General features: G+C 39.3%; 1 protein-coding gene across 1 annotated transcript in view; it reads right to left on the bottom strand.

Moving 5' to 3' along the window:
- Nucleotides 1-908: 908 nt before the first annotated feature.
- The window catches only part of DNAJC1 (DnaJ heat shock protein family (Hsp40) member C1), a 93481-nt gene continuing 68818 nt past the window's right edge, over nt 909-25571 (bottom strand). The window contains exons 9-12 of the mRNA XM_044425359.1: nt 11855-11974; nt 3554-3602; nt 1723-2210; nt 909-1118 (exon numbers count right to left, since the gene is read on the bottom strand). Of these exons, the coding sequence (XP_044281294.1) occupies nt 1050-1118; nt 1723-2210; nt 3554-3602; nt 11855-11974 (726 nt within the window). The 3' untranslated portion in view covers nt 909-1049. The remainder of the gene's footprint in view (nt 1119-1722; nt 2211-3553; nt 3603-11854; nt 11975-25571) is intronic.

Below are 25571 nucleotides of genomic sequence, written 5' to 3'. Positions count from 1 at the left end.
ATTCTAAATGCTTGGAATTCTTCCACAAAAGACTTACTTAGTTACTAGCAGAAAGAATTTTCAGAGATGATACACGTGTGTCTTCTGTCCACCATGGAAATGCAGTACTTAAGAGGTCTCTTAAACTGAATTCTGTTAGGTTAGAATTAAAAAAGTTAGACTCGCTTAGCCCTAAGACTCTTGCCTGGCCTTAATCAAAGATATGCTATGTAAGCCAGTATATTTAAGTTAACTAGTTCCTATTTTCCTGTTCTAAATATTAATAGTTAGGCCCCTAACACAGCGCTTCAGCTATGGGTGGTACAGAAATGTAATGCAGTAGCAACACTAACACCACCACCACCAACAGGGCTCATAATCTAGGGAAATCAAATTATCTGGAAATCGTATGTACCAAATTTATATGCCACATTGCATACATACATGTTTATGTGTATATTTTTATTCAGCTATGACTCTGCCCATTCCAACCTGGTTCACATGACCTGACAGTCTAGTGTGTAATTTACCCTCAAGCTGGGTGCATGCCAGCTGCCATTATGAATGTGCAACCTCCAACTAATAGTCTCCATGTTGTGCAAACCAGGCCTGTAGGGATTATGGCTATTCATAGGTTGTTTAGCCTTCAAAATAATCCCTGCTGAGTTGGTTCAAATATTCATAATTGCAGCCAGCATACACTACAGCTCCTCAAGGATAAATTAACCCATAGTGGGCTACTATGCAAACTGGCCCAATGTGTAAACAGAAAACAGAACATTTATCATCATCATATTAGTCATTCCTTGTATTAAATACATTAGGAATAAGTCCACATTATATGGATACATATACCAAATGAGAATTTCCTAAAATATTGTTGTACCAATATGAAAAAGCAACCAAAAAGCTGACTCTATTACCACAAATGGAAGGCATAAATTTTTATTGTATTTTATCTTATTTTACTAAGGCACATGACATACTGAAATACTGAGGTATAAAAATACATGTTACTGCATAAGATGTTTAAAATATTCCACTCTGGCAAGTAAAATTATTCAAAATATTCAGCTTTTTACCATCTTTTTCTTTTGTATGAGTTCAACCAGCAACTTGTATCTTGTCATACATTCTTCCTGTATAGAAAAAGAGATTTAGGGAGAGGAGGAGAGAAAGGATAGAAATTTCAGTAATCAAGTTTACTGTACATTTTTGCTGTTGTCAGAAAATGGGCACACTTGTAAATCAGTGGTATGAATTACCCCACTTTAAATTTACACAAATATTTACATAAAGGCTTACTTCATACATGTCTATGTGTTTGTATGTAAAGATATACGGCAAAAATTAACAGGTTGGTACATGATGAGCTAGCAACCATCTCTGGTATTGCAACTCCACTTTTTTCAACAGCTGCTAAGTGTCAACTCATTGAACATACCAACACATTCATACAAATTGTTCTGTAGGCAATTCTGTATCAGAAAGACCCCCATCAGAAACTTGGGAAAGTCACTGCCTGTCAGTGAGAACACTATGGCGTCAGATGGATCAATGGTTTGACTTCCTAGGAGACAGCTTCCTACGTCCCTAACTCCCACGAGCCCTTATCATTGGCTTATCCTGGTTATGACTAAAAGTATTTATAGACTTTTAAAAATTAGCTCAAAAAACAAGTTCAATTTGTGACTTGTGTCTAGTCCCAACGTGTTTTAATCCTAGACAAAACCATGACATTACCTTACTTTTTCCAGGAACATATCTTGCAATTTTATCCCAACGTTCTAGCGTTCCCTTTGGATACTGCTGTAAGGCCAACTCCAGCAGCTTTTGTTGATTCTGAGTCCAAAAGTCTTCTGAACTGCGACATCTCTCTCTTTTTCTGCCCTCGTCATCACTATCCTCCTCTTGGTCTGCAGTGACAAAGTCTTTCTGGCGCTTTCCTCTACACTTGTCTTCTGCTGTCTCTTTCATCACTGGAAGTGTTGTTTCAGGAACCTTTGGTATTGTCTTCCGCTTACGGAGTCTGGCTTCATTCAACACTGTCTCTCTTTGATCAACTGCTGCCACATCTGTTGGTTCAGGGTCACAAGTATACTTTGCTTCTTCTTCCTGTACAGCCTCCTCTCTTTCCCGCTGAGTGATTATATGATCTGATAAGTTAACAGCAGCCTTGTTGGCTCTTGAGTTTTGGGCCAGCATTTTCAGCTCAGACAGCCTAACAACACCTATTGGAAAGATCATCATTTTCAGTTAGAGTTATAATGTTGGAATTAAGAGTTGCCAAACTTAGGTTGGGCATACTGTGCTGATCCTGCACTATTGTTATTCTGCAAGTGGAACCTTCAAATACGAAGTACTTGAATCAGCCCTTCAAAAATAAGCCCTTCTGAAAAATCTAAAGTTTAGGATTACAATAGGTGCTTAAAGGGGGTTCACTTAAATTAGCCATGACTGTATTCTAACAGGTCTACTCTGAAACCAATAATCTAGATCCAGCTGAATGAATTTGGACTTTTTTAACAGATGTTTTCATGACAGTCACACTCAGTTCAAGATAGCTTGCTTCCTTGCTTGATTTAAAACTTGTATGCCATCCCTTATGTATGGCATCTCAGACAGCTTACAATCATGAGCAGCAACTTTTAAACCTTGCATCAATTGGACTGAGGTCTAGGCTCTGACTTGGCCATTCTAAGACAGTCAGATTCTTGGTTTTAAGCCACTTCAGTGTTACTTTGACTTTGTGTTAAGGTTTATTGTCTGCCCCAGTCCAGGTCCCTTGAAGACTGAAAGCATCACCCTAAAAATGTTTTAATAAATAAATAAAATGATGCTGTCACCATCATGCCTCATCATGGAGATGGTGTTTTCAGGTCAAAGAGCAATGGTGACTTTGCATCACACGTAGCATTTTTTGCCTTATCAGACCCATAGATTTCTTTCAACAATGGCTTTCTTCTTACCACTCTTCCATAACTCCAACTTTGTGGGGTGCCTGTGTGATAGTTTTCCTATGTATGGTTTCTCCTGCCTCTGCTGTGAATCTCTCTAGGTCCTTCAGAGTTACCATTAGCCTCTTGGTTGCTTCTCTGACTAATATGCCTCTTAAGTACTTTTTGTGGATGGCCTTCTCTATGCAGAGTTCCAGCTGAGCCAAATTCTTTCCATCCACTTTCAGCAATACTCACTAGCTCTGATGGCAGCAACTTTGTCCTGAGCCTTCTAATGCTGTAGAAGATGCACGAAATTCTCCAGTCTCACCTTTTACATATATTCTTACCAATACTTGTCTGGTGCAGAGAACAAGTCTACATGCCTGGTTCCTAAAGTTTGGCCAAGGAAGATCTGTTCCCAAATCCTAGGAGCTGACCACTCTTAAGTCTATAGCAGAGGTGAGCAGAACATAGTGAACCCCTGACCAGTTCATGGTAGTTCATCTATCACCTACTGGCTGCTGGTCTCTATGATCCAGCTCAAAAAAAAGAGTCTTTAAGTATGACTGTACATTAAGCATTGCTTTTGCCTTAATGGTTAAAGAACAAATAATACAGGCCCACTGAAAACTTACCGGGTGCACATACAACTGTGTCTTTAACCTCCTTTGCTTTCATTGTCACCTGTACAGGAAGGCAGGGAAACCATTTAATTTATACATATAGGTGCATAAGTGAGCTTAAAAAATGTCTAGAAAAAGAACTACTGATATTAACCAAGAGTAAGTCCCCAGCACATATCTCCAAACTATCATCCTTCCAGAACTGTTATCTACTGTCCCCAATCATTGTTACAGCAGTGTTTGGATTAAGGGTCTGGTTCAAAGAACTTGTTACACTGAGCCGTCAACTTCCTTCTTCCCTCCCTCCCTAAGATGGGATTTGATCTGCCATATGGAAAATAAAGGAAAAACTTCGGAGTATTTCATTTCAAGATCCTTCTGCTTCTGCAACTTGCTTACCTTGTTCTTTGGTATTCCTTATGAAGAGCCTTTTCAGTTAGCTGTGTATCTGCGTAATCTGCCTATAGCTCAATATCACAGGGCTTTCCTTTTGACCTGATTCAATGTACTTCCTGCTGAAATGCTTTGATGAAGATAGGTTGGTGCTGCTTACCCTGCCACTGTTCATGTGACACTCAGGAGGTGGAATACAATTCAGCTGGGGAAGAAATGATTGCCTCTTCACTGACCACTTTACTAGGTAGACCAGCTGGGTTATATGTTTAGTATCTATTCTAAGATAAAATGCCATGAGTAATGTTGGTTGTGGCCAAATTCTTACCAGCAACACTGAAAACAAGGAAGCAAGTATCAGATGTAAGAAGGATTTTTCAGGAGATAGGACCTTGGGATACCTATTTTTGTACAGATATGTTTGAATTGGTGTGATTACGTTTTTACATTTTGTATTGTAAATGTTCCCTGCTTTTACTTCTGCTCTGTTGACTGTAATAAGAAGAGCAAACTGTGTCTGCCTTTATTTCACTGAAAATCCCAGGGTGAAAATTTTGGCTCAAAGAACAGGCCGGACTGACCTACTGTCCAAAACCTGGTGAATGGTCAATACATTGCATCTGATTAATCTCTGTCTGTTGCGGAGCACATATTTCTGTTCCTGGGGACTCTGTTCATCCTGAAGTCACCCAGAGAGTTTTGCAGGTCAGCAAAGATGTCCCCTTCCAACACTAGCTACAGTTAGCATGTTGTCATGATTATAACTGTTGGACTAGCAGCAAGGAGACATGTTTCAAACATCTGTTCACCTAGGAAGTTAACGGGGTAACCTGGGAACACCCATTCTCTTTCAGCCTAACCTATCGCATAGGGTTGTTATGACAGTAAAACGAAAGAGTTGAATCCAAATTTAAGATGGCTCAACTGTGCTGGCAGAACTGAGCATTCCTGTCTGCTGCTTCCCGTGACGGTTCCTCCAGCCCCTGAAAATGCAATGTGTTCCCATGCTTGTAGAAGGAAAAGAAATCATGGTGGCAGTTTTTCCCTATCCTGTGTGTGAAAGTATACATGCCTCATTTTCATAATTACTCATGCCATTCACAGGTTGTCATGTCATGCAAACCCAGTGAGGTGGCTGGCTGCTGTCATTCCAAAATCACCCTGAAGTCCATGGTTTGTTCTAGGATTCTAGTCAGGAAACCTCCATGAGGTGTGGTGTGGTGTGGTGTGGTGTGGTGTGGTGTGGGGGGAATCCTCCCACAGTGATGTTTGGCAAGGGGAGTCCTTCCTTTTGCAGGAGGCAGATCCTAGTTCCAACTCTAGAAGAACCATATTGCCTTGAACTCCTTGGGGGAACAATCGTATAGGAATGTAATAAACAACAAAACACATTACACATTGGCCTCTGATTCACATACAATGCCACCACATGGGCTGCACAGGCCAAGTGGAAGCAAGTGAGCATATTTATTCCTATGAAATTATTCTTTTCAATCAATCAATCCATGATTTGTTTCTGAGGTAACTTGGGTCATTTAACCTCTAAAAATCCATAGTTCTGCATTCAGATGTCACAACAACAATCCAAAAATAGGTTGTTCTTGGGCCCCTGATTGAAAACAGAATTGTGAGGTGCAGTGTGCTTACTTGTTCCTGGTTGGCAATGCAAAGCCCTATGTTAAAAACAAACAACAACAACAAGAATTACAGGGGAACTGGATCATTGGCTCTTTTCATTCGTCTAGGACATGGGTCCTCAAACTACGGCCCGCGGCCCAAACCTGGCCCGCCATGCCCATTTATCCAGCCCGCCTCCAAGGTTTTGGACTCAGAGAAAACGATCTCTGAGATAGCAAGCCACCACCTCGCTGGCCCACGCCCGCCGCTACTGCCTTTCAACTGGCCCCCTGTTGAAAAAGTTTGAGGACCCCAGTCTAAGACTTCCAGTTCCATCTGAAGAGCAAGAGAACCTGTTGTTTCACCTCTCACATTTCTGCCATAACAAGCCCCTAAGCAAAAGCAGAGCAGCTTCTGCCTTCTGTGACCAGAAGAAAATTTTCAGGAGAGGAAGGGCTCTGCTTACGAAAGGTCCCTTCACTAAAGCACACACATGCCACGGCTCACTCTATTAATCAGGGTCTCCCAACTCGGTGTAACGTTTCAGGGGACTGGAAGGGTGACATGGGAAGGAGGAAGAAACCAAATCAGTTCCAGCATTAATCTGGGTCCAACCCATAATTGGCAAACAATAACATACAATTGCACAGGAAAGACATGCATGGACTCTTTAGAAAAGGAGACAATCAGATATAACTTTACAAATAAACAATATCTTTAAGACCAATACATTCATTCATTTTGCTTACAATCTGCCAACACACACCCCACCCATAATAGTAATCTAAGTATGTTTAACAGAGATCCTGAGCTGTTTAAAAGTTAACACCTCAGGCTAAGAACAGATTTTAAAGGCACTGAGTTTCTTCCCATGAGCCCAATGGTGGTTAATCATTTGCCCATTTTCTCAGACATCTGGGATGTTTTTCTAACTGCACCCCACCCCTGTTACCTCACACTGCCAGGCAACACGCTAATTAGAAAAATGTGCTCCTATCTGCCCACCTGTCTATTGTTTTGCTGCCTACCTGAGCCTTTTCCATGCAGGCAGCAAATCCCCCATCAGTCTGCTATTGCAACCTGAACACAAGAGATTAGTGACCACAGAAGGCATGAAGAATCAGTTTACATCCTCTCAGGCAAGCAAATGATATTATTTCATGAGGATGGAACCAGAGAGCTCTTTGCTGTCAGTTCAGGAAACCTGCCATTAAAAGTGGCATTGATGCCTATATTGCATGCCAGACTATTTTATGTTCACAATTCCACTATTCCCTTCCACTATTAAAAATAATGACAAGATCCAGAGGACTCACTATATACTCATAAAGAGCCTCCACAAGTGGACCAGGTGTGGTGAGGGCTTGGCCTTTACATCTGACAACTGTCCCCTAATGCCACATTCAGCGCTGTTCCAGAGGGGCTCCCTACCTTCACAGGCGGTTCCCTGGAGCACCTGAAGACCCACATCAGGAGAAGAAGGCTAAAATGCAATTGTGGCCCTCTGGATTTTGGCCTGCATAAAATGATTGTGCTATGCCAAACAGTGCCCAAAAATTTCATCTCCCTTTCAAAACTTCAGTACCATTACTTGTATTCAAATTACATTTGATTTAGGATTTTGGGAAATCAAGTAACATCTACAGTGCCTTGTAAAAGAATATCTAGATACAGAATATGCATGTATGTATATTAAAAACTGACAGGTTCCTTGTGTGTATGTGTGCACACATACATGGCTATGAGTGATACAATCCTCCCCAAACTATACAGACCATATCTGTAGTTTCACTTGTCCCTACAAAGCAGGTACTCCTAAATGGTGTGGAGAGAACTCCTCTGTTCTGTTCCATTGAATAACTCCACCCACCTGGAAATATTCATGCTATTTCTACTGTGCTGGAAACACAAAATGGCAGCATGTATATATTACATGTCCCAACACACAAGCTACAGCAAATTCCACACATGTGCCAAGTGGCATCAACACATGCTCAAACATTACAAAGCTGAAGGACATTCTTGGAAAAATTGTCACTCACCCTGTCTATGCTCACTGAGAAAAACTAGAAGAAACTTAATCGAAGAAAGAAAATTTCACCCATCATCAGGTAAAGGGGATGTTTCTTTAAATGGTTAAAAAGGCTGGAATGAGGGCTACAAATTCAGCAAGGGGGAAATGGGTCAAAGAACAGATGTGTTGAGGCAGGCATGGAGTGGTGGTGCAGGTAATCAGGCCAGCAGGCAGGAGCTCTTACAACAGGGAACGGAAGGCTGCTTCCCTTTCATAACTGAAACGCTTGGCAATAACAAATTTAATACATATCACAAACACAAACCAGTGAAGTAATTTAATTAATGCTACATTATCTTTTCATTCAGAATACAAATATGATCTCATAATACTGATTGGTTTAAGGGAAGTTTGATTTTGAAAGGAGAACTGAAATAGCGTGCATGTTAAAAGTTGTTTCAAATGTTTAGATCCTGGGCCAGTTCTCACAATCAAACTGACACAGACATTTGTGAACTGAGATCTTGGGTAACTTGGAGGCTGATTAAATTATTAAAGTCACTGTTTCATCAAGATTTCCACTGCATGGTCATACTCAAAAAAGGACTGCAAAAACAACTAAAACCATCTTATTCTGGCTATTCCTCCCTCTAATTCTAAAACTCAGTAAAATTGTTAATTTATTATAAACTGTAAGTGTAAGTATACCATTATACTTGTTCCTAAAATTTTATCTTTATATCTGTCCTTTTGCTTCTGAAAATTTGAAGAGTGTCACTTCATGAAATATATACGATGCAAATAGGCAAATAACATCCTTTAGCTTTATAATCCTTCCCCCAAACAATTCAAGTTTTTCTTGACATATTTTATTCTTACAACTATTCTGTGAGGTAGATTTGGTTGAGTGTGACTGGCCAAAAGTCACTCAGTAAGTATCATAATCATTTGAAATTAGGTCTCTCTGGTCCTAGTTCTGCTAAACTGGCTCTAACTGATGGCAGCAGAAAAATATGGGCATTGTGTTTGTGTGCATGAGAGAGGGATTTTAGAAATGCAACAAACATGTTTATGCTTTATAATCATCGATCCACATTTACGGGGTCATATATGCAGTTCTAACAACTCCTGCTTAACAGACTAGCTATATATGCTTCCACAGCTTTATTCAGCTGCTGTGTTCTTCTTCTCTTTCTCATTCCCACCAATAGCAGCAATTCCTGGGAAACACACTGACCACATGGCTGATGCGGAGAGCATGCAAATCATAGTATGCTGGATCTCATTTGAGAAGGACCTCAGTGCTACATTCCCCAAAACATGGCCCTGTGCCACCTCCCGCTACTGCTCTTTTAGATCCTACTGGCTCCTGTGCCTTCCTAAGTACCTAAGACAAGCCATGCTGGATCAGACCAAAGATTCAGCACTCTGTATACAATGTGGCAAACCAGCTGGCCACAGCATCCCTCAAGCAGGATTGGTGCAAGACCTCCTCCTGCCCGAGCTCCTCAGCAACTGGTGGATGCAGGCACGGTAAAGCAGGTAGGCACACAGCCAGCAAAACTAGTAGCCACAGCAGTGACATCTTCTCACTGGACAAAATGGCCCATGGCCACAACAGCTGAGCAGGGCTGCCAAGGACAGAGCAAGGTGGAGGGGGCACATGCACAGGGTCACTGTAAGCCAGCACTTACTTGATGGCATGGAGCAACGATCTTCTAAACAAACGAGCAGCAAAAAGCACCCTACATCCAGAGCCAACATAGTGGGGAAAAACCCTGCTTATAAAACCAAGCGAAAAGGAAGGAAAAACCAAACAAAAATCAGGAACGCAGTTTCATACCCCACTATATTCTCCTCCAGGAGATGAGACAATCCTTATATTTGAGCAAGAAACATACTTTTTGGGATAGGAAAGAAATGCAAGTCCCAAATGCAATAGTCAGCATATCTATGTGTCAGAGGCAACAAGAAGCAGGAGCCCCAGCCGAGGAAATAAATGATCCAAAGAGTATGCAGCAAAAAGCTTTCAGGGAGTTGTTTTGTTTGACAACATGGAGAAATTAACAAGTGAAACCATACAATGACTCAGGTAAAAAGGCACCTTTCCACCCTCAAATTTGGATTTAGCTAGCAGTGTTCTTGAAGAAGTGGAAAGCAAGTTTAATTAACAGCCACAATTTGACAGCTGACAAAAACCAGAGGTACTCTTTTTAAATCATTTCAACAACAGCAGCTCAAATACGCATATACAAATTTCAATCCATCAGAGCACACAAAAATGATTAATACAATTTAAGGTGGCCAAGATACCTCAGTTTGTACAAATTAAGTTCAATTTCCTAACTCATAATTATGCAAAGTAAATGCATAGATTTACCCATTCTGTGTAATTCTGTTTTAAAGATTCAGACTGGGATAAAAAAGGCTTCTGTGTGCATGCATTTGCCATTGCAGCAGCACTGACTGATTTTTCCACCAAGCAGCAGTCTCCCTTGTTTCATTAGATGTTGCTCAAAAGGGTTTCTCAACTCTCTGGGATGACACTTCAAGTGAAGTACAAGATTTTATAGCTTCTTTCTTTCTAAAACAGAAGTTCCATTTTTAGGAAAGCTCTTTTGTAAAATTAAGTAAAAGACACAATCAATGAATGTAACTGAATTCAGATTAGGCAAATGGTTGAATTTATAAGTAAAATCCCTAGGAAACAGATATATTGATGTCCTGAATTCTTTACCCATGCTGAAATCAGTATGTTAACCATTTTCAATGCTCTCAAGTTTTTTTTCTAAAATATACATGAAGTACAAGAAGTGCATGAGTTGTCATGTCTTCAAATTTTTCAAGTATTCCAATAAAAATAATGTCCAAATGAAGCTTCAAGTCTGCCTCATTTAAACCATATCAAGTGTACTTTATTTTTTAAAGAATTAAATATTTTGGATATTGGAAAAAACATTTCAGATATTTATATAACATATATATTAGTATGGCATACTTAAGGTTTTTTGCTACATAGAAACCAAATACAAGCAAAACATTTGTGGCTTCATATATAAGAATGTTTGTCCCCTCAAAAAATGATATAAATTCATTTAGAAACTAGAAATCATTTCTAGAGAAATAGGCTTCTTTTAAATATATGTTGATTGCAATAATGCAAGCTTAGGGTTTGCTGGAATGGAATTAAACATCCTAAACGGAACACTTTGGGTTCCCTTTTCATGTTTTGTTAGCGTGTATTAAATCAGGACACTATGCATTTGATTTTGTGACTAAAATCATATGCTTAGGATTGCTTATCAGTGACTTTAGTCTAAATGTTATATAGGTATTGATACATAAAATGGCCATGAAATTCTGTTCATACCTAACCAGAGTGCAAAAATGCTGACCAAACAAGAAAGTCAGATGGAAACAAATAGACAAAGAGGTCACTTGTTGCTCAGCCCTGAATGGGAAGAAGAAGGGCTTAAGGGCCGTCTCACTTTGGAACCAACCATAACTACACAGTAAGGCAGGTTTGGACATTTCAAGCAAAGATGCCCATGTTGCAAAAGAAAGGGTGCAAGGGCATTCCAATTACAAGAGTCTGTAGTCCCCCAAAGTTCATGCCATAATTAATCTTGCCTAACATGTCACAAGACTGCCCATGAAAATTGTTACAAACCACACTTTTTAACCACTGTCCTGATGTTTTTGGAAACCTCAGGAGAATTCTATTTCTTCTCTTTGGAGTCAGACTCCAAGAACCACAACTGCTTCAGTCCATCCAATTGTGGACCGAAATAACATTGTTTGGTCACTCACATAGAGAGGCAAATTGATCACTGACACATCACTATATTCCACATTATGGTGTAGACCCATCATTTCATGGAAAAAAGAATATGAGCTTTAATTAAACACTATTAATTGATCTACATTTAGTTTAGAGGGGTGTTCTAGGCCTAAACAGAAATATTATCTTTACTTAAGTCTCACAAATGTTCTCTTCCAACTAAGAGGGTTTACTACAAAGACTAGAACTGGCATTGTTTTTCTGTTATCAGGTTACAGTAGCTCAAGTCTCTAAGCACCAGAATCATCATATGGCTGATCAGTTACAGCTGTTAATTGTGGAGCAAAGGGACCAGCTGACATCTGCTTCTTCCATAGTTAGTTAATGGTTCACTTCCAGGTCCTAAAAGCATTGCAACCTCTCTCAAATGGACCCCTTCTATGTCTGGCTTCTACACTCCCCATCTTGTTCTGATTTGTCCATACAATGCAAATTCAAGTGAACTCACATCTGCCACTGATCGACCCAATTCATGAGCAATCTTTTCCCATCGACCAGGCGTACCCCCTGGGAACTTAACCATACTTCTTGTCAGTTGGCTAAGGTCCTCTTCCGTCCATTCAGGTGCCTGTAAAACATGCATAGAACATTTATTACACTAGCAGACTAGGAGGATTTCTGTGTGGCTAAAACACTGAGCACAAGACTTAAGCAAAGTAATCATGAAACAGCTTTTGACTACCAACAATTTCTTACCTTGCTTAGTATTTTCAGCTTTCTATTGTGGTGTAAAGTAACAGAAGATCCAACTTACTGTAAACATACTGCTGACACGTATTACATTACATGTATACACAACTGAAGGTCACCTTATTACATTTACAATATGTTGTATAGAAGTAAGCAAATGCATGTGTGAACAATACATGCAAACACATGTGCATGCACATATGCAGGGAAAAACACATTAAAATAAAAATTCACATTCACATGCTGAAAACTATTAATATGACAAATCTTTTTTCTGGGGCATGAACTCAGGAAAGATGAAGCAGACCTGGATTTAGCAAAATAATAATACTTTTACCATGCAGTCCATACTGTTACATTTTAAAATGGTGCAACAGATCAGTTGAGGATTTCTGGAGCTGGTGTTTAATGCGTTGAAGCACTCAGACTAAACAGCTTCTGAGCAGGGTGCCACACAGGAAAGAGGGGATGGGACTAGCTACTTTCAGAGAGGTCATGATATTACACTCATTGAGAAGAAACTGGAATTCTTCCTTTTATGCCAAACCAAAATCAAAACACACCATGCAAAAAAATAAAAAAAATGGTTCTTCTATATAGAGAAGCCTTAACGTTCACGTGCAAGCAGCTGTTTCCACCTTCCCTTTTGCTCAGAAAAGCCATCTGGACGAAGCTTCCTCTGCACCAGCACCATTAGTAAGCAACAGCTTCCCATTTCTATTTATTTCAAAAAAGAGCCCTTTATGACGAATACCTCCCCTCATCACCATTTCCGATAATGAACAGGCAGGCATCAAGCAGTTTGCATTACAGAGCCATCAACACAGAACAACAGTCAGAGGTGAATGACCCCAGAGACCATCTCCACAGCTACGGCAAAGCTTCTCCCTGACACTAATCCTGCCTGTCATTCTCCCACTGTGCTCTAACCACACTGACGTCCGCCTGCTGCACCACAAGCTTGAACGGGGCCCTTCCTGACTTTTTACTGTCTCCCCCAATCAATGGCTCAAGCGTGCTCTTTTCACCATGTCCAAATGGCAGCTTCACTCATAATCAGAGTGCCTTGGCCCTGTGTAAAGGGCTTCCCAAAGGCTCTGCCATTTGCATTCATTTGCAAAGCAAACTACTTTTATTCACTTTGTCCTGCTATCAAGAATGCTCCCTGAAGCAGAGAAATTGGCATAAATATACAGCCTGCCACTTAAGAGACAGTAAATAATAGCTAATAGTGGGAAGGATTTTTATCAATCATCCCTATTTCACGGCTGTGTGTATCTTTGTTCATGAAACACTGAAAATCATATCTGCATGGATGTTTGTATAATCATTACAATTCAGTAAAGAGTGCAGGTATGGGTGGGTGAACGAACGCACACGCACGGGACGTACTTTTTCTGGCTTGGAGGAAAGAAAAACACCAAGTATGCAGGGCTGGTGAACTGATGAGAAGGAAGACGATTTCCTCTGGAAGTAATCAAGCCTTCCTCAAGAAGTGAACATTTTCCTCCTCCCCCATCCCACCCACTCCCCCAGCAACTCTGACCACAGACACTTATTGTAAAACCAACTGTCCAAGTACCACAGTATTAGATATATACTATTGGCCAGGATCCAAACAGTTCTCTTTAGTCATGTGGCTTATTAAATGCTTAATGAAGTTTTGAACAACTCACTGCCCCAGGAGCAATTTGTACTCTATTAGCATTGGTTTGTGAAATGGCTGTAAGATTTGGTGGGGGAAGCCTTGCTTGGTGGAATGGGGGCTGCTGACAGAGAGTGAGTCAAGTCCTTCACTTTCCACTGAGCAAAGCATGTGGGTTCTTTGGAACTTCGCCTATACACCATTCATCAAAGAGGTTACAGGTTATTTGTCAGGTGCTTGTTAATATTTAGTGTGTCTTCAAATGGTGACTTGCATTCCTGCACAAGCATTCTCAAAGTATGTTTAAAATGAAAACAATGTGGACAACTGTTTCTCTAATAACACTCTGTATATGCAAACTTTTAACACATATCCAAATTTAAGTCTGTGGAAATCTTAAAAGTTTTTGAATAATCTGAAACTCTGATGGTAGTGATGGTGGTGGCAGAACAGGAATTTCACACATTTCGACCAACACAAAGGTTCTTCCCCAGTACTATGCACCTTCAAAATGAATTGAAGATAATAACAGAGCAGTTCCATTTTGGAATCAAAAAACTCTACAAATGATTAATACATGTAGCTTGCCTTTAGATCTCTTGAATTCCTGTAAGCTTTGAGCTGGCAACACATTTTTTTGAAATCATATACTCTAAAACATGATTTCCGCAATGACCATGCTTCTGTTGGTCAAAATGTGTCCTCTGGTATGCTGAATTGCCTAGTCAAACTTCTGTCCCACATTATGTAATCAATATTACAAATTGTAAATAGAGGAAAGCCTCTAATTAAAATCTGAGGCTTTGACAGGCCTTATGAGGTCTGTCAATGAATTCCACTCTAGCTGAGGCATGTTATTGTTGGATCCCTTTTAAAGAAGGAACATCTCTATGTAGATCCAATGTGCTTGAAAATCTTCCTCACTACTTACTTGATTGTCACATTTATGGGGTTTTAAGAGCAGCCTTGTTTACAAATTTAGATCTTTCATTCAACAGACCTGCTGGGTATTTGACTAAATTCTTATTGGGAGATAACTCCCATTGTATTTTGGAAAAGGTGCCTGCTTTTCTTTTAAAATTTCAAGTTTAAGGAAGAAAATTGGTAGTGATGAAAAACTAAACATTTTAGATGATTAATTCTACTTGCTCAAATGCTTAGCATTTATCTTATTTGTGCAATGTATTTTATCTGTAGCTCTTTTTCTAAGGGCTTTAGCTATGTAGAAATAAACTTTATTTACTTACAAAATTTAAGGGAGCACTGAGACAACTACCGTTCAGTTTAGTTTTCCAATACTAGCAATGAAAATAATTAAATATCAACACTTAAAAACTTTACTGTATTCAAATACAGGAAATCAAGCATTCCAGTCTTAAGTATCTCAGTACAACATACTATGCATACAAGAGTTTTTAATTAGGACTGCCTTTTTGACTTCAAACTACAGACACAAAGAGGCAAGCACCTGCTCATCTGTTTAAAACATGGATTGGTGGTGTTACCAAATGCCAATATCCAATGACATCCACATGAATGCCCCAAATGGTTATACATACAATTGGGGGCTGTGCAGATAATTCCTTCCTGCCTCCTACTGATCATGCTGAACAGCCCTATGAGCTGTGCCAATCCCTTCACACCCGAGTTTACTCAACAGACTGGGATAGTTAAGTTCACTCTCTCATACAGGAATTGGAATAGAAGATAAAATGTAGAGTTAGAATGTAATTTTCCCTAGAAAGAAACATATATGCATATACAAACTTAACTTTCAAACTTGCTTCTTTACAAACATTAATTCCTTTACTATCTGCAAAATAATAAGGCCAGGTCTAATATATTACTCCTGGGGGTTATAACCAATTTTTATACTGATAGGTAAGCAGAAACTGCCAATATTTTCATTTCAAATACAAGCTTCCCTATTTCTAGCTTCTTTCATACTTTTAACATTTCCAGAAACTGTATATCCCCAGGTAAGTGAAAAGACTTGGAATGAAGCAAGCCATGCTCAACAGACTTACATTTTAAAAGGCACGATAATGTACAGGGTCATATGGCAGAAGCAGCTCCACATTCACCAGAATGCCACTAAAAGCATGAGGAGAGCCTTTCTGTATACAATGTGAACTGTTACTGCACTCCCCTAACAAATTTCTACATCTAATACTAAGAATCTAAGTGAATACCTTTGATATATTCTGCAGCATCCACTTCCAAAGCAAACACCCTGGATTTTATTTAATTTGTGCCTATATTTATATGAAAACTTTTCTGTAATCACTTTATACCATTTCTGACTCACAGAAACTGAGATTCTTGGAACAAAGGTGAAATATTCATTGTGTTTGTTTTATAAAAATCAACCCTTCATGACCCTGGAGCATTTTACTATTTTCTGAATTTGCTTTGGCTCTTTTTTTTTTTAAGGCTTGGTAAATTTACAACTCTAAAGTAGTAGTTAATTATGTCTTTAGATGCAACACAGCCCCCTGTGATTCAACTGCTACAAGCAGCTAGGAAGGTGGCCACAGTGTGAATTTATTCTCCCTGTTCTAACTCTGGAGCCAACTGTAACCATGAGAGTCAGATGAATGTGTAAGCATAAGCCTCTGTCACTTAAAACCCATGTTTGTCCAATATTACTGAAACACTGGGCCAAAACTCATCTCTACGGTAAAGTAATAGAAGATGCCACATGGTGAGGGGACAGCTGTTATGTCTACACAGGCATTCAGATTTTACATCAGAAAAGCTGTGCTTTGGGATTACTGCTCCCCATCAAACACAATACAATAAAAAATGAAAAACCGAATAGAGGCATTTTAACATGAAAATTAAAGCAGATTACTTTTACAGTTATAAATATTCACATCATCTGGTCAGATAGTACTTTAAAGAAATATACCACATCATATTTCAACAGCAGATATCAACTTTTAGTATTAATTGGCTGTGTTAATTGTTATTTAAACATGTGCAGGCTGTCTTGTTATTTTAACATTATTTACAAGAAAAACTATAGCTGACTGTCCCACTATATAACAATCATGTCAGTCACTTGAGTACCATTTTTGGCAGAAAGGAGGGGTAAAAATTAATTCAATGAATAAAGTAGCTAAATAGTATAAGAAACAAGTTAAAACAATTAAAACAATCTCACATAATCAAAAGCAAACAATTCAAAGGCAGCAGATAAAAGCAGGCAAAGGTGCCTGATAGTTTTCAATTAATTTAAATGCATGCCTATAAAAATAAAATCCTATATTGCAAGTTCTGTATCTACTTATCTGCAGTTAACCCCTCTGAACGCAAAGGGGTTTGCTTGTGAGTAGAAATGTATAGGACAGCACTGTTAAGAAGGCTACAGAAAGACAAGATGGGAGCCCTTTCCTAGGGCATGGAGTACCACAACTTGGATGCCTCCACAGAGGAGGAGGAGCTGCATATAATACCTGTCTTCACCAATGATATCTGCACTTATGTAGCCAAAATGCCACCACTCGTATACAAGAGAAAGGTATCAGAAAGCTTGGGACACTGCAAGGTTTTCAGAAGTACAAGGTTCTTTAAGGGACAAGGGGAGTTTAAAACAATGCAATGAGGACTGAGTGGCTGTAGAACACTGATCAATTGAATGGAATGTCTGGAACCCTCAAAAGAATCACTCCACACTGCAACATTTTGTTACAGGTCCTATTTGTACATACTAACAGCAATCTCAATTTGCAGAGTGTCAGTCCTAAAGCTAGTGTGGTGTAGGAGAGAGAGCCCTTGACTGGGGACCTGGGAGATCTGGGTTCTAGTCCTCACTTGGCCATGAAGTTGAGTGACTTTGGGCAAGTCACAGAGTCTCAGTCCAACCTATCACACAGGGTTGTTTTTGTGAGGATGAAATGGAGCTATGTAAGCCAACTTGGGTTCCTCATAAGAAGAAAAGGAACAGGGTATAAATGTGATGTCGTAACAATGACGATGACGACGACAACAAGCAGCAGCAAACAGCTCCTCTGCGGTATCAATACATTTATTGGATTCCCTAAGTTTGCAGAACTACAGAAAGTATCTGGGGATGGGGGAACACAACCCACTTGGCATGTTAGTGCAAAACACCAACTCGCCCTGGTAATACGCCAAGTGGGCTAGTTATGTGAACAACACATGGTACGTCTGACAGCGAACTGGGCTCATTGTCAATTGCTGGCCGCCTCCCTTACCTCTCAGTCCTCCTTTTGGTATCTTGAGTAACATTATGGCAGGACTGAGTTGTCTCCCCACCCTCTGCAGTGATCATGAACCATTTGCAACTTTATGCCTGTTACCACTTTTGCTCCAACCCTGAAAACTGGCTTGACAGCTGTTCCCACAATCCCCATTTCGACAGCCCCTTCAAAGCAGCAGGCTAGAGGGGGTGGCAATGACTGGCAGATTTTTTTAAAAGGGGTGTGTGTGTACACATGTGCAAACAAATTTGTGTTCCAAGTTTTCACTTTTCCCCACCTGACAGTCCACTGGCTAGTGAACATTTTGCACTTTACCCCAAAATTCTGAGTGCTATCTGTCAAAACTATGGTTCTCCTTTAAAAGGGCATTTTGAAACTGTTTTAGACATATGACTTCTATGTCCCAGTCAGAAAATCTCTATTGCCTTTTCCCCCGCAAAAAAGGGGGTGCACTTTAGTATGCCTGTGGACTACCAGGGTGGGCAAATAAATAAATAAATAAATAAATAATCTCGCTGCAATAGGGGTGTAAATCACACCCTGTTTTCATGAGCAATGATCACTCTTTGTTAAGTACAAAAATGTACCCCCCCCCCCTTTTTCTCTTGTGTCCAAGACAGCTAGCTTACAAAACTCTGGATCCTCTATAAAAGGGTGTTTTGATAGGGTGATGGGTGTTTAGGCTGGGCCATATGGTGCACATATTGCAGTCAGAAAATCCCTATTGCATTTTCTTGGCTTTGCTTTCCCATTTGACAGCTATCATGAGAAAGCAAAAGGAAATTAGAATGTATTTAGAGCTTCTATGGGGCAATATCCAGGACTGATACCTGCTGCAGTTTCGCAGTATCCTCTACAAGACATCAAATTCCCATGCTTGTACAACTGTAAAAACCAACAGTTGCACAAGCATAACTAAGATTATCCTTTGAAAGAGTAACACAAGCCATTTTGGTACCTTTTGTGTACAAATAAATAAAGATCTCCAGCCACTGATACCCCCCTCCAAGGTGCGACTCAGACCTTTTAAAGCTGCTCTCAGTGACTTTCAGCAAGGATTAGGAAAGCAAGTTCTGGGGGGTGGGGGGATGCGTAAAGGGGGGGGAGCTGTAGCAAGCAGAAAACAACCTGCAGTCATAGTGAGGCACCCAGTTAGCATCACTCATCCCCAAATGTCACTTTAGCATGAATGGAGTGGCTGGCACTGGCACGTGTCTAGGCTTACCTGGGAAAAGACATCTCCATGATATGACAGACAACTGCAGGTAGCAATCCATAAAAGGTTTTCATTTGTAAACCTAATAACTGAGGACTGAGCACACTCTGAGTGGTTGCTATTGGGCAGGAAATGAAGTATTCTGGAAGAAGGCATAGATGACTGGCTAGAACACTCAACAGGAGCACTCCACGTCACAACACTTGAGCAAAACCTGCCTATTCTGTAGTCACTGATATTTCCAGACACCTTTCTTTTGTTGTTATGTGCCACCAAGTTACACCAACCTTATGAATGAAAGCAGTCCCATATGTCTTGTACTTACTTCACAGTCCTGCCCAGCTGCTCTAAATTCAAGGCTCTGGCTTCCTTCCTCTGCATTTCATAACTTGTCTTCCCCTTCTGCTTTCAAATTTCCCCAGCATTGTTTGTAACCCATTCTGAAACGCTTTGCATATAGGAGGGGGCATGAATGTATGCAAGTATAAATAAATAGCATTACTGTCTTCTCCAGTTTTTTTTTCTTCTCAGGATGTGCCCAAGGAATTACAGCCTCCATTTTGTCTTTTTTGCTTCCAAAGAATGCTATTGGCTTGATTTTGTCCACAACCCACTTGTTCATCTTTCTGTCAGTCCAGGGTATTTGCAAAGTTCTCCTCAAACACCATGTTACGAATGCATTACTTCCTGTCAACTGTCTTCACTGTGCAGCTTTCACACCTATACATAGAAATCAGGGATACAATAGTGTGAATAATCTTGGCGTTGGTCTTCAGTGAAACCGCCTTGCACTTTATGGTCTTTTCTAGTTTCTTCATTGCTGCACTTCCGAGTCTGTCTTCTTCAAATTTTTTGGCTGTAGTCTCCTTTTGCACTGATGGCTGAGTCAAGGTAGGTAAAATCTTTCACAGTTTCAATTTCTAAATTCTTAACAGCAACATTCTGTAACTGTTCTGTAGTCATAATTTTCCTTTTCTCAATGTTCAGCTGCAGTCCTGCTTTTGCACTTCTTTCTCTTTCATCTGGAGTCCTTTCATTCATTGCTGCTTTCCGCCAGTAGCATAGCATCATCTGCACATCTTAAATTACTGATGTGTCTTCTACCAGTTTTCACTCAATCTTCCTCTGATTCTAATCCAGGTTTCCTTATAAATCCTGGGTGTAGACTGAACATCTTTGCCTGAAACTATTCTGCTTCTTCATATTCTGTCCTAACAGTAGCTTATTTTCAACAATACAGGTTACACATCAGGATGATCTAGTGCTGAAACACCCCTATCTCTTTCAGGAAAATTCATAGCTCCCTGTGATCAACAGAGTCAAAGTCTTTGCTGTAATCTATAAAGAACAGACTGATCTTCTGAAATTATTTCAGGCACTCCAGCAGCCAACATGTATTTGTCAAATGATCATGAGCCCCTCCTCCTTTTTGGAAGCCAGCCTGAATGTCAGGTAATTCTCCATTTAGGGTAATATTCCATTCTTAAACCTATGCAAATATACCTTTTCAAGGACTAGACATATGTAGTACTCCAATCTAAGCTGGACCAAACCACGCTTAGACACAGCCACTACCTGAGTATCTTAGGAAAACTCAGTCAGGAAGCACCCCAAACTGCAAAACCGATTCTTCAAAGGAAATGAAACTCCATCAAAATAAGGTTCAGTTCCTAGTCCCTGACCTTCATTTTTACTGATCTGAACAATTCTGTGTTGTCTGATATATTAAACTTTCATTTGTTGCTCCAGATCCAGTTTTTCATTGATTTCATACACTAGTTCAGGACTATTGCAGCTTCCATGGACTCAGATGTAAAGGAGCGAGAGAGGCAAATACCTTTGGCATAATAATGGCATTGAACTCCAAATCACCAGATAATTCTCCTAGCAGTTTTATGTCCATGTTATACTTCTTAACGAACCTTAATGAACACTATTGGGCCAACAGCAAAGGCTCTTTGGTACCACCCAGAAACAATGTAAACCAATGACCCCAAACTCCATCACAGATAGGTGGCCCAGAAGGATACAATGATTGATGGTATCAAAGGTTGCTGAGCGATCTAGCAAAACCAAAAGGGATGCACTTCCAGAATAAATCATCAATCAGGCAGCTAAAGTCAATTTGGTCCCAAAGCCAGGTTAAACACTAGACCAAAAAGGTCATCAGTATTATGCAGAAATTGTTGGTATTATGTCACCACCATGCATTTAAATAGTGTATCCTGATAGCACTTGCTCTGAAATGATAAATTTGAGTCAAGCTGGAAGTTATCCAATACAGTGGTATTCAATGAGGAAACCACAACCTTCTCATAAGAATGCATTAATAACATTTATAACTCAGTAAGCCAGATTTCCCTTGCTTGATTTAATCCATTGTATTAGACAAGGTTCAAGTGCACAAGTGGTCAGCCACACACTTCCAAGGAATCTGCCCACATGTATTCTTCCATAAAACCATTCTGTTTGCAAATTAATCTGCATATTTAAAATCTGCATGAAAGTTCAAAGTCAATTTTGCATCTAAATGCTTTAAGCCCTTTTCTCCCAAGATACATTTTTAACACTTTTTTTGTATTTGTGCCAAGTGCTATGCTGTAACATTGAAACAGTGCAAAAAGTTGCCAAAAAGGTAAGTTCCAACCCATACATTAGTCAAAGAGGAGTAGATAAGGTCAGTTTGTACAGGAATTTGCAATAGCTGACGTCTCAGCTATCTCTACAAAGATCTCTGTAGGACTACATTCAATGTTAAGTCAAGGCTAGAACAGGATAAGCCATTTTATTTGTAAAAATTCACACAAACTTGTCATAGGAGTTGAGGGCTTCATCATACTCTAACAGCCAGAATACAACCTTCACAGCACATGAAAAACTTCTCGTTCAGACTTCTGTAGCACAGTGAGTGGAAGTCAGGGCAGTGAAGGAGTTAGAGGACTATAATTTAGATTTTTAAAAAATTAATTAGCATATTTTAATGCAATGAAATTTATGTATTTGCAAGTGTACACATGATTCTATACTAGAGAATAGGCTGCAGAATGATATAGGGAAGACCAGTATCACCAAAATAAGAGTTTGCCCTTGGAAAAGGCAGACTTTCTCATTCCTGGGTCTTCCCATTTAAAAAAGATAATAAAGCTTGTGTCACTACAGCAGTATGAGGAAACTTGTGACAGGATGACCACCAAGCAACAATTCAAAGAAAGGCGGTGGGGGGGGGGGCAGACTGCAGCATAGCTTATGTTGTAAGCTATCCCTCAGGGGCAATTAGCCAGTAGCTACATGTTCAGATGAAAACAGAAGTCTTGGAACAAGTTGCTTTGGGGCAGACTGCCCCATTCCTTGCATTGGACCAAATTCTCCAGAGACAAAGGAGGATTCCTCTGAACAAGAGCAAAACTGGATCACTGAGATGGGATATTCCTAATCTATGAGACAAGTATCTAGCCCTATCAGCAAATGTCTCAAAGATATTTGCTAGGCAAAAAAAATCTCACCACTAATTTGAAACATTTGCAGTTTGTTTGTTTAAGAAATAGCATTCTAAAAATGCTAAAGCATCACTTTGATGTTTCAGTTTCTGTTCTGTTTGATGCACTGCCTACTCAATTTGGCGGAATCTTATGCTTTTGAGGACACAATGTATTACTAATAAATTGCACCCTTATAAATTGCATTTGGGATATTCAAATAGAAGATAATAGATGATAATTCCATACTAGAATAGTAAATTAAAACAAGTTCCAGTATAACTACTCATACATTATAACACCAAAACTGTTTGTTATAATGATTCTTCATTGATCATTTCAACTAACTTGAAGAAACAAAATAACTCATTGAGTATTTCTGTTTCCTAAAGTTCTCAAGAACTGCCTAAAGAGATGAACAGAGTTGTCTCTACAGCATCATTCTAGCAAACGAGCAGAGAAATTGATATTAAGGAGCAGAATCATCAAGTTGAGCTGAGCCTTCATTTAAAAAGAAGACAGACGGACAGATGGATGTCAGGAAAAAACAACACAAGACCACAGCAAATCTGTGCCTTCATAATACACCTATTCTTCTATATGTCGCACGGTCCTCTGTGGAAAAAGTGAGTATGTGACTGGAAAGTATCTTCTTGATGCTTTCCCACTAAAAACCACCTTGTCCACTTGGTTCTGCCATTAGTCTTGAATACTGAATCATTTCACATACTTTTGGTATACACCTAAAACATCTTAACTCTCTCAATCCAGACTCTTCCTGCCACCCACAGTGTCCTGTGATTATGCAGCACAGATGAAACTTGGAGCAGAAACTTCTGCCTGCAAACATTTGAGATCAGTTCTACTACTACAGGCTACAACACCCAGCAACCATGTAGCACTACAGATGTTATATAAACAAGTAGAATTTAGTAAACTTTTTATAAATGTGTAAGTATTAGAATAAAACTAGCTAATACTATAGCAGCTGCATTCAAAACCAACTCTTTAACCAAAACAATGGGAAGAGAAAGATAATGAATATGAATCCCAAACAAATAATAAGTGATGGATTACTGCACCATAACAGAATTCATCCAGCTCCAGTCAGTTGAATTATTGCTTTCTCTGTCACTCAAATTACTTTCCAGCTACCCCTCGGCCTGTAATCTCATCCCAATCTAACCAGACAGCCACAACCATCTGCATCAGAACCATAACACTGCTGGGTAAAATTTCCCCATTTAGTCATCTTTGATCTAGCTTGGTACAACAATACGACTGATGTGAACACAGTTTCTATGAAGAAAAATCTACTTCTTTTTCATCTATTAAAGAAGGCATTACAGCCATATTTTTGCTTTGAGGCTATTATTAACTAGGCCAATTAAGTACATATCAATTCTGACATTCTTATCTCCCGAGTATCATCACTAGGTCTCAAGACAGAACATAATTAAGATGCTTATTTCTGAGTCATGCTGTTTCTGAATACTGTACAACACCAGCCAGATTAATTTAAAGTAGTTGTTTTCAATTACCTAGAATAAACCTATTACAGCATTTTCATCAATAGCAACTGTTTATAATATTGATGGTCAAGACCAATGCCATGGTAATATTAGCCAGATTTATAATGTGTTCACAATTATATTTACACAAGCTGAATTGTGTATGCTTTATCTAGTTCTGGCATGTTCCCAACATTTGTTTGTAGTCTTGAGAGCAAACTGATTTTCTAAAAAAGCTAAGAGCAGAAACCATTGACAACTTACTTGTTCTGCTACTAAAAACTTATCCAAATCTGTCTGTTAACATGTATGGGCAGATGATGGAAAATGCTATCACACATGAAGCATCAAAACCTAATAGATTATGAATATAAAGAAAACCAGTTTTGTGAACTATTAACTTGGCAACTCTAAGAAAGTCATCCCTTATTCACCAGCTCTATGTTGTCCTTTGCAATTTTTAGAATATAAACTGGATCGCAACATAGAGATTATACTTTTGTATTTACTTAATAAATTCTCATTTTCAATCTATAATAAAAGATATTTGTCACCTTCAGGACTGGACTAGAACTAGCTGCATACAAATATGCTTTTGGAAGAATAAAGCTTATGTATATCTCAGATCAAATTATTAACATTTGATCTGTTAATTGGTATTTTTGTTTATTTTTGTATTTATAAGTCATCAAGTAGTCCAGAAAGATTCTCTAGGCAGCGTACCACAAGCAGAAAATCTCAAATTTAAAATTTAAAATTGTTTTGTCATAATTGATTATAAATGGAAAATAAAAATGACTAAAAGCTAGCAATGCAAAGGCCTACATGCAGCCATACTAACAGGTGTACCAAAATGTCACATGCTTTACAGTAAACTCTGCTGAATTCTACTCTTGCAAATATCACTATAAAAACAACTACAGTCATTAACTGTGAGACTGCATATTGGCTAATTTGTGCACAGTTGTCATGGTCCAGTTACATAGCTGTCAATTGAAAACCACTGGCAAAGGGGGAAAAGTGGCACAAGCAGGTGTACTGAACGGGAAGTGGGGCAATATTTTAAGTGCTGAACTGTCAGTTTGCAGTGTTCTCCCCTTTTCAACCCTTCCCTAGTTCTCCAGCTACTCCAGAAAGGTAAGATATTAACCCCACTTCTTTTAAGAGTAATTATTCTGGCAGTTATTGCAGTTCCCTGACAGCTCTAAACAGCATCCCTGTAAAGGTGGCTAAAAGGGACAGCATGAATGGCACCCCCTGGGGGTAAAGTGTAAGTACTACTGGTGCGGGCACTCCATTCGCTCTTTTCCATTCTGCCACTTCTATGGCGTTAGTTTGTTTAAAGCTATCGGGAATATTTGTGCTATTTTTTGTACTGGGAAATAAGAGACAAATTTAATG

Source organism: Varanus komodoensis, unplaced genomic scaffold, assembly GCF_004798865.1.
Source record: "Varanus komodoensis strain SLA01 unplaced genomic scaffold, ASM479886v1 scaffold15, whole genome shotgun sequence".
Taxonomy (NCBI): domain Eukaryota; kingdom Metazoa; phylum Chordata; class Lepidosauria; order Squamata; family Varanidae; genus Varanus; species Varanus komodoensis.
Note: the sequence above shows the minus strand (reverse complement) of the source record. Positions and strands in the feature narration are given on the sequence as shown.